Source organism: Lontra canadensis, unplaced genomic scaffold (assembly GCF_010015895.1).
Source record: "Lontra canadensis isolate GAN:19392208 unplaced genomic scaffold, GSC_riverotter_1.0 scaffold43, whole genome shotgun sequence".
NCBI classification, from domain to species: Eukaryota; Metazoa; Chordata; class Mammalia; order Carnivora; family Mustelidae; genus Lontra; species Lontra canadensis.
The window spans coordinates 13,893,141-13,903,633 of NW_022631037.1; the positions used below are offsets into that span (position 1 = coordinate 13,893,141).

The window sequence follows — 10,493 nt, forward strand, 5'->3', positions numbered from 1 at the left end:
ACACAAGTCTCTGGCCATAATCTTCCAGATATTTCCTTCCTTCCTTCCTTCCTTCCTTCCTTCTCTGTCTCTCTCTCTCTTTCTTTCATCCTTCCTTCCTTCCTTTTCTTCAACCTCTTCTTCACTCAGTACCAAGAGTCTTCTCTTTATTCCGTGCAGGTGAAGCAAGAGTATGGATTTCCTTACTCTGATTCACTTACCTCAGTGATGTATCCCCTTGAGATTCCAGTTTAATCTGAGGAAGATTGCCTTTAATTCGATTTTCCACCTGAGTGGGTCCCTGGCCTTGGCTTCTGGATTAATCAATCCACAAGGCTAGCCAAACTGAAGCCCCAGCTTGCCTGGATTTGCAAATCTCAGTCTCTTTCATGTGGGGCAAAATTATATTAGTGTTCTAATACTTCACTTACCTCTCTGGGTCTCCTTTTTACTTATATTTTGGCTTGAGCTTCTTGTCAGCAATTAGATGCTTTTTATGGTATAAATTATCTTATTCAGGGGCACCTGGCTGGCTCAGGCAGAAGAACATGCAAACTCTTGACCATGGGGTCATGAGTTTGAATCCCATGGTGGGTGTAAAGATTACTTAAACAAATAAAACTTTAAAAAGATAAATTATCCAGCATTTTAAATTGTTTTGCATAGGAGAGCTAGAGCAAATAATCTAGCTGAATTTAAACCCTGTTCTCCAGAAACAAGTTTGGTATCGCCATTCTTGAATGTTCTTCACCTATCTCATATCTAGAAGTTTTTACTGCCTCACATAGTTGCAGCCTCTTTCTTGCTTGTGCTTCTCTCCCTCCTTCTCTCTCCTTTCACTGTCCCTCATCTCCATTTTAGGAGCAAAATCAATAAATTCTTTGATTTGTCTCCTACAAAGTAGCTTTCCCCTTTATCCAAGATATCCAACTCCATAGGATAAGCCAGCATAGTTAAGCTGGCTTAACTAGCATTTCTCCAAAAGGGTTTCCTTCCCAAAAGTGTAAGCACAGTGTGTTTAGAGGTCTCTAACTCAGCCTGGAGAGATACAGAAACTATCAGAAGTGGTATTGCTCGAGCTAAGAGTTCTGAAGAATGAGTAAGAGTTGGTGGAATCTCCCACATCTCTCCCAGCTCAAATAATGACAATCCCAACTGCCCCCCACCCAAAGCCATCTCTATCACAGTTTCAGCTGCTAGAACAGGAAATTCCTTACAGACATAGGCAGTTAATGTATTGAATTTCTTTTTTTTTAAGATTTTATTTATTTGACAGACAGAGATCACAAGTAGGCAGAGAGAGAGAGGAGGAAGCAGGCTCCCTACTGAGCAGAGATCCCGATGTGGGGCTCGATCCCAGGACCCTGAGATCATGACCTGAGCCGAAGGCAGAGGCTTTAACCCACTGAGCCACCCAGACACCCCACCCCTAATGTACTGAATTTCATACTGGAATCAGGAATGTGAGTTAAGGGAAATCAGCAGATTAAATATGAACCTCAAGTTTCTGGGTCAGTTTAATCTCCCTTAGACAAGTAGTCCCTTGCTGAGACTCTGAGAGGACAGAATAAAAATTTTTAGTGGCAACTGGTGGTTCTGAGGTTGAGCCAGCCTCATGAAATTCTGGATATGTCTCCCAAACTTCCCCCAACTCAAGGGTACTTCTGAAGAAAATTGTTTACAGAACCCTAGCAAAGAAAAGTTAGGTTTAAACCCTGTTCTCCAGAAACGTTCACATTAGTGAAACAGACATATGTACTAATAATTTCAGTCCAATAATGATGAATGCCATAGTAGAGATGTATTCAATGTGTTATGGGCCATACAGAAGTAATCCAGTTCTTTCAGTAATGGGGTGACTACTGAAGAAGAGATATTTGAACTGTAGCTTAAAGGATGGGTAAGGTGGGGAAATGTGAGGACACCTGGCTGGCTGTCAGAAGAGCATGCAACTCTTGATCTCGGGGTCATGGCTTTCAGCCCCACATTGGGCATAGAGATCACTTCAATAAATAAATAACTTACAATTTTTTTCCAAAAATATAAATAAATAAATAAATAAATAAATAAGCAAGCAAATATGTCATTGTACAAATAGATGTTCAAATAGAAGGCCAACAGTTTGGTGTAGCTGGAATCATAATTTAAGGAAGCAGGAAGGGGACAATGTCAGAGCTAAGTGGGGATCATCCTATTGTCTTTCAGTAACCACTTCCATTAGTACCCTGCATTTTTAAAATAACATTCTTCCTATTTTGTACTTCTTGTTCAATGTCTGTTCTTCCCAATATTCTTCTTCAATAAATACTATCTTAAATTAATAACTCAAGGAAACAGTTAACAAAACCAAAAGACAACTGACAGAATGGGAGAAGATATTTGCAAATGACATATCAGATAAAGGGATAGTATCCAAAATATATAAAAAGCTTAGCAAACTCAACATCCAAAGAACAAATAATCCAATCAAGAAATGGGCAGAGGACATGAACAGACATTTCTGCAAAGAAGACATCTAGATGGCCAACAGACACATGAAAAAGTGCTCCACATCACTCATCATCAGGGAAATACAAATCAAAACCACAATGAAATACCACCTCACACCAGTCAGAATGGCTAAAATTAACAAGTCAGGAAATGACAGATGCTGGCGAGGATGTGGAGAAAGGGGAACCCTCCTACACTGTTGGTGGGAATGCAAGCTGGTGCAACCACTCTGGAAAACAGCATGGAGGTTCCTCAAAAAGTTGGAAATAGAGCTACCCTGCAACCCAGCAATTGCACTACTGGGTATTTACCCTAAAGATACAAATGTAGTGATCCAAAGGGGGACGTGCACCTGAATGTTTATAGCAGCGATGTCCACAATAGCCAAACTATGGAAAGAACCTAGATGTCCGTCAACAGATGAATGGATAAAGAAGATGTGGTATATACACACACAATGGAATACTATGCAGCCATCAAAAGAAATGAAATCTTGCCATTTGCGACGACGTGGATGGAACTAGAGGGTATCATGCTTAGCGAAATAAGTCAATCGGAGAAAGACAACTATCATGTGATCTCCCTGATATGAGGGAGAGGAGATGCAACATGGGGGGTTAAGCGGGTAGGAGAAGAGTAAATGAAACAAGATGGGATTGGGAGGGAGACAAACCATAAGTGACTCTTAATCTCACAATACAAACTGAGGGTTGATGGGGGGAGGGGGGTTGGGAGAGGCTGGGTGGGGTTATGGACATTGGGGAGGGTATGTGCTATGGTGAGTGCTGTGAAGTGTGTAAACCTGGCGATTCACAGACCTGTACCCCTGGGGATAAAAATATATGTTTATAAAAAATAAAATTTAAAAAAAATAAAAAATTTAAAAATTTAAAAAAAAGATGTGGTGTATATATATACAATGGAATACTATGCAGCCATCAAAAGAAATGAAATCTTGCCATTTGCGACAACGTGGATGGAACTAGAGGGTATTATGCTTAGCGAAATAAGTCAATCAGAGAAAGACAACTATCATATGATCTCCCTGATATAAGGAAGTGGAGATGCAACGTGGGGGTTTGGGGGGTAGGAAAAGAATAAATGAAACAAGATGGGATCAGGAGGAAGACAAACCATAAGAGACTCTTAATCTCACAAAACAAACTAAGGGTTGGGGGGTGGGGGGGGCAGGGAGAGGGTGGTGGGGTTATAGACATGGGGGAGGGTACGTGTTATGGTGAGTGCTGTGAAGTCTGTAAACCTGGCGATTCACAGACCTGTACCCCTGGGGCTAATAATACATTATATGTTTATTTAAAAATTTAAAAATTATAAAATAAAATTAATAACTCAAGAACAAATATAAGAATATCATTTTTAGTTGTAATAATAACAAAAACTAAAACTAAATAACAAAATCTAAAGTTTAGTGACTAAAGAAAGTGGGACCATGTCAAAGGGTAAAGGGATTTGATAGGAAATTTTAAATTTTTTATATTTTTTTGTTCAAGTATGTTTTCATGTGTAATCAATGTTTTTAAATTAAATTTTTTATTGAGGTTAAAAAAAAATCTTGCAGTAAGATGAAGTTAAAAACAAACTTAAAGTGCCCAGATCTTAAATGTATGTCTTATTAGATTTATATACATGTAAACATCCACATAACCACTATCCTGATCAAGTCATAAAATATTTCCAATGCCCCAGAAGATTCCCTCATGCCCCTTCCAAGCCAATACTGCCCCCACTATTCTGACTTCTACCACTATCATTTAGTTTTGCTCGGTTTTCACTTCATTTACATGGAATTATATACTATGTACTTTTTTAAACTTTTTTTAATTGATATAAAATATAGTGAAGTATACGGATCATAAATGTTAGCACAACAAATCTTTATATATTTCCAGCACCCTAGAAGATTCCCTCATGCCTCTTCTCAGTTAAGACTATTCCACTAAGATAACCACTATTTTGAGTTCTACCACCATTGCTTAGTTTTTCCCTGCTCTTGAACCTCATATAATGGGATCATACAGTACTGTGGTGGCCAGGGAGGATTTTCTTTAGGGGAACCTGCTGCAGGAAGCACAGCTGATTAAGAAGCTCTGTCTGCTCCCTTGTACATCTCCCTCCTGAGACCAGGCTTCCCTGGGCTGCTTCCAGCCAAAGGCTGAGCTTGGGGTGGACATTAGAGCCTGGCCAGTCCTGCCTGATGGGGACTCGGCTGAGCAAAGAGACTCTCGGAACTGCCGGCAGTCTGAGACTCTTCTTACTCAATCCTTCCCTCCTTCTCTCCTTTCTTAGGTTTTAGACCTTCGTCGAAGGCTTGCCATTCCTCCTCCCTCTCCCTTTATTCTTCACAGTCACTTCCGTTACTATGACGTTTGCGCATCCAATTCTATTTTGTCATCTCCTCAGAGAACTCAAATATGTTCTTTAGTGTCTAGAGTGATTTGCTCAGCACTGTGTCTGTGAGTCATCTATATTGTTATGTGTAGCAGTAACTTGCTCTCTCTTCTTGCATAAATATGCCACAATATATGTATCCATCCTAAAGTCACCGGACATTTGAGTAGTGTTCAGCTTGGGGCTCTTGTGCTCATGGTTTTTGTTTTTTTTTTTAAATATTTTATTTATTGATTTGACAGAGAGAGATCACAAGTAGACAGAGAGGCAGGCAGAGAGAGAGAGAGAGGGAAGCAGGCTCCCCGCTGAGCAGAGAGCCCGATGCGGGACTCGATCCCAGGACCTTGAGATCATGACCCGAGCCGAAGGCAGTGGCTTAACCCACTGAGCCACCCAGGCGCCCCTGTGCTCATGTTTTTGTATATGCGTGTCTTTAGGCGGAGACGCACACTGCTTCCTCTTTGGTATGTGCCTAGGAAGTAGAGGGGCCGGCTCGCAGGCACGAGTTTAGCTTTAGTAGACACCGTCAAACAGTTCGCTAAAGCAGTTCACTCCCAACAGCACTTATGAGAATTCCTGTTGCATATAGTATTTTTACCAATCTAAAAGAAAAAACAACTTAAGTACCAAAGATAGAAATCAAATTTGTTATATCATCCTAGCTTCGTGTTTAAATTACCATTGTAGACACTGCTTCACAGGAAGACTGTTAAAAAGTCGCTCAAAAAGGTCAGCAGTGGTTATATCAGAAGAAGAAGGGGAGATCACCTTTGACCGTGAGCAGTATGTGAAATACTTTACAACAAGCATATATTTCTTTTACTTTTAATTACCTCGTCTTAAAAAATATTAAAGATAAAAGGTTCGTGATGAGGGAACAGCAGTCTCCTCCCACGCTCCTGCTCCTCTCAGGCCCACACCTCCTGGCTTGAATGCCTGTAATTGCCTTCTAGTTTCTAAAGATGTGTCAGAATCTCTTATCTGCTGCCTCATTCTCTTTATCATTGTGGGTTTACATCTTTCCTATTGCTTTACTTTATTTAGTGAGTTTCAAGAGGGAGAGAAAATTAATATGACCAATCTGCCACTTTTAGTCAGAAGCTCATGCATATAATCCGGGTTGATTTTTGGACATTCTCATGTAGGGAACATGATATATTGAAGAATAGTCGGCTGTCTGTTATAAAGACAGCATTCCGGTGACTGGGGGTGGGGGACAGGGATGGCCTGGGAGGGGAGCCCCCAGGGGCTTGTGAGGAGAATGGTTTAAGGGCTAACAAACAGTTAGGAAGGCACGGAGGTCAGCTTCTCACCCAGCTGCAGCAGGAGGGAGAGAGCAACACAGAGGGCACAGAGAAGTCGTGTGTCACGGTCTCAGCCCACATCACGGGGCTGCTCATTTCAGTTCTGCTCCAGGACAGATTCTACCTGGAAAGAAACACACCAGACTGCAAAGCTAGAACAAGGAATCATACTAGAAATGGCAAATACTTGGCCACACTTCTTAATCCTGGGCCCTGGCAGATGTAGTAATCTATTATGCCACTTTTTCCTGCAGATCCTGGAGAGTCTCATATCCTCTAAACATAGTGACAGGCACTGCTAATCAGTGTTGGCACTGCCATCCTGGGACAACAGTTTTCTGCGCGCCCCCTCGCCCCGTCCCCTGCCCATAGGCTAGCAACAGTCTAAAAAGCCCACCCCAAGTTGTCTTGGAAACCAAGTGTTGCAGGGAATTGCCACAGACCAGCTGAATAGATGCAAATTAACAGAGAACTATGAAATAGGAAAGACTGTCCTTGGGTCTTCTGAGTCCCTTGAGAGCACAGGTATTCACTTCTACTGGCCCTGGCCCTCAGCCCAGGCTGTCTTACCTGGTCCTTCAGCAGGGGCAGGGTCCCCCTCGCTAGGGCCTCAGCCACACGATGCTGCTCCTCAGACAGCTCTGGAGGCAAAAAAAGAAGGTGAAGAGGGCAGCTGGCAGAGAGGACAAGCACACAGTGGGACAGGGCTTCAGGGTCTCATCAGCCCCAGGACAAGCATCAGAAGGAGGTTCCAGAGCGCCCCTGGCAGTGACAGATGAGCGCTATTCCAAATGGGCTCTTGCTGTGCCCCCTGCTCCCCTCTTAGCCTGCAGGAGGTCAGACTGTGCCAGGAGGTAGAGTAGGTACCCCCTAATCCCTGGCCTGGGGAAAATGGCAAGGTTCTAAAATGTGAGGGTCTATCCTGCACAAAATGTAAACGGCAATGTATGCCCCCTTCCTCCTAGGATTTGAATCCCCACAGACCCCTCTGCTCGGCAATTCCTCCATCAGCATACAGCCACATCCCTCCTCACTAATCAAAGCATCCAAGATATCCAGAATGGATCCCGTATGTGCCTTTACCAAGAACCCGGCAGCATTAAAAAAGCTACTCATGAGAAGACCTGCTAGACCCTCCATCTGTAGGTCACCAGAGATCAGGACCTCCAACACCTAGGGGCAGGAAATGGGGGAGATGACACCAGTCCCACTCTAGTAGAGGGGCAACTGCCCTCTGAGGCAGCTTAGCACATCTTTTTGTTCCTTCTCAGTCAGATCCTAGAGGCCCCTCACCATGTCCTCCTCCTTCATGTTTCTGAAATCCTCTAAACTCAAGGACTTCCCTGTAGAGACAGCAATTAAGAGCTCTACTTACCCTTGGGGTGCCTGGGTGGCTCAGGCGGTTAAGCAGCTGCCTTTGGCTCAGGTCATGATCGCCAGCCCTGCATCAGGCTCCCTGCTCAGTACAGAGTCTGCTTCTCCCTCTGCCTCTGCTCCCCCTGTTTGTGTTCTCTCTCTCTCTCAAATAAATAAATAAAAATCTTTAAAAAAAAAACAAAAAAAAAACTCGACCTACCCAGCCAACAAGTTCCATTATCACCAAGGCCCCATTCTTCATGAGACCACTTTTCTGTCTCTTTCCTTCTTCTAATATTTTCCTGTTAAAATAAAAGCATCCTTCTTCCTAGACACCCACCATCACTGCCTCCTGCTAACCCCACCTCCATCTTCCCAGCTCACCCCCAGTCTAGTACCAACCCCAAATTCTTCTCCATCTCCAGGAAATCAAAACTTATTTAGTCCTTGCCATTCAAAGTGCATGCTGCAGCTTCTGGGAGTTTCTTGAATTTTCTACCCTATCTAGACCTCCCTCAACCCCTACTGAGGGCCTCTTAGGCAGTACAGCTCTTTTGGGATCCAGGGGAAGAATCTGAAATTCCAGAGGAAGCCACATTCAGAATCACAGGAATCATCGAGTCTAACCCACTGTGTGAAAGTCAGGATAACCAAGGCTTAGGAGGTTACAGAGTGTGAGTGGCAGAGCCACAAGACCCTGAATCTCTCTCACTCCCAGTTCCAATGGTCTCTTCACAGCCAGTGCTATGTAAGAACTGGACTTTAATTGTGCTTCCCAGGCCTCTCAGCCTTCAGTAAGGGCTGGGAACCCAGGACCCAGCATACTGACCTACACAAAGCAAGTCAAGGTTGTCAGAGCCTGGAAACCCCAGGCCAACATGCAATCCAACCTGCTTCTGCAACACGCAGGGGTTTTTTCCTGCCCATACTATGGTTCCCACCCCTGGGTGCACCCTATTCCATGCTCAACCCTAAGAACCGTATAATTCCGGGCCATTTGTTATCCTCTTTTTAAAAACGGTATCCTTGCCCATTCTGGAATGATGAACAGAAGGCCTTGAAGCCACTCACCTTCTGGAAAGGATTTTGTGTTGCCCAAGAAACAAATATCTAAACTAGTGCCAGAGAGAGAGAGAGAACCAGTTCTCAGAAAGACAAGTTCTTTCTCTGTAAGTTCCTCTTTCACGTCTCTCCCCAGTCCTCACACCCTGCCCCTCACCAAAACAAAAAATGAAAACAAACTCAGAAAGAGACAGGTGTTAACACCTCTAGCTAGGGAAGGATTAGGGTTATGGTGGGGCAAATCCTGGGTATCTGAGCAAGAAGCCTCAGTCCTCCTACCTAGCCCTGAACCCTCCCCCTTCCCTGGAACTTCCCCTCACCTTTAAGCTCACCAGGGCCCCTCCAGGCTGAGGCAGAGCCTAGCTGAACCTATCCTCCCCACCCTGCCCCCACCGCGTCTTGCTTACTCATTCTCCCCATGTTGAGGAAGACTGACAGCCCAGGACCCCCTTTAGGGGGTTGGTCACTGACCTTTGGTGTTAGGAAAAAAAAGCTCATACTGATTAATCCTTGGGTGCTTTGCAGGTTATCTTGCTAGATCTCCCAAACAATTCCACTTTTACAGATGAGAAAACTGAAAATCAAAACAGATCAGTGGGGGCGCCTGGATGGCTCAGAGGGATGAGATCTGACTTTGGCTTAGGTCATGAACCCAGGGTCTTGGGATCACCCACAGTTGGGCCCCCTGCTCAGCTGGGAGTCTGCTCCTCCCTTTCCCTCTGTCCCTTCCCCCATTCAAGTGCACAGGGCGGGCACTTGCACTCTCTGTCAAATAAGTAAAATCTTTTTAAAAAAAGGCGGGCGGGGGGGCGGCGCCTGGGTGGCTCAGTGGGTTAGAGCCTCTGCCTTCGGCTCAGGTCATGATCTCAGGGTCCTGGGATCGAGCCCCACATCTGGCTCTCTGCTCAGCCAGGCAGCCTGCTTCCTCCTCTCTCTCTGCCTGCCTCTCTGCCTACTTGTGATCTCTTTCTGTTAAATAAATAAATAAAATCTTAAAAAAAAAAAAGGGACCAGTAGGTAAGCCAGTTTCACAGCTAAAACAGGAGCAGAGCTGAAATATGAACCCGCACCTGACCCCAAAACTCATGTTGTTTCCACTGTTGATTCAATAAATGGTTATTAAGGACCTTTTTATTCCAGGCGATGTGGCTCCTGCCTTCCTGTCTCTCAGAAAGGGAGGCAGACAATAAGCAAAAATCCCCATGTAATTATGAACCGTGAGAAACTCTGAGAAGCAAATGAAAACAGGGCATCACAGGAGAATAACAGTGGAGGGACTTAGCAATGCCACACACGCTCTCTTGGGGCGAGAAGAGGAGGCCTAAGGAGGCCAAGGAGCAGTTGAGATTGCTCAGGGAAGTCTGGAAGAAGACCTGAAGAGCCAGGGGTCTGGGCTGGCACCCCTGGCCTACCACAGGTGGGCCAAGGCTTGGTTCTCTCATAGGCCCTGCCTCCCAGGATCCTAACCTTGTGTTCCTCCGGCTCTGCTGTGTACACTGCCTTCCCTTTTCAGGGTTTCCTTCCTTGCCATCTCCAGAGTCTCCTGTCACCAGATACAGGTCTGCTCTCCTTTTCCGGACTGATTGCAATAAAGTAGGTAGTCTTCTTCTCTGCTTCCTGGAGGGAGTGGAGGCGGGGATCAGAGCTCAGGATCCCAGGAGCCCCACCTACCAGTGCCATTGCTCTTTCTCCATCAGCTAGTTCCTATTTGAGACTGAGGGTCTCTGAAGCTGGAAAACCAAGCCACATGGCACCCCATCATAGTTCACTGTCCCCACGGTGGGGGCAAGGAGGTGGGAAGTGGGAAGGGAACTCACGAGCATCTCTGGAAGATTACGGTGTGCCAGCACCAGGAGAGACTTCCCACGTCATTTCATTGCCCCCTCACCACAG

General features: G+C 44.9%; 1 protein-coding gene across 1 annotated transcript; it reads right to left on the bottom strand.

The window, feature by feature from the left end:
- Window positions 1-5,615: 5,615 nt before the first annotated feature.
- GSDMB (gasdermin B) lies at window positions 5,616-7,602 on the bottom strand. The gene is given in 3 exon segments (XM_032871522.1): window positions 5,616-6,306; window positions 6,753-6,823; window positions 7,217-7,602. Coding segments are annotated over 3 exon segments (492 nt in total). The 5' UTR covers window positions 7,494-7,602; the 3' UTR covers window positions 5,616-6,162.
- Between the last annotated feature and the right edge of the window lie 2,891 nt (window positions 7,603-10,493).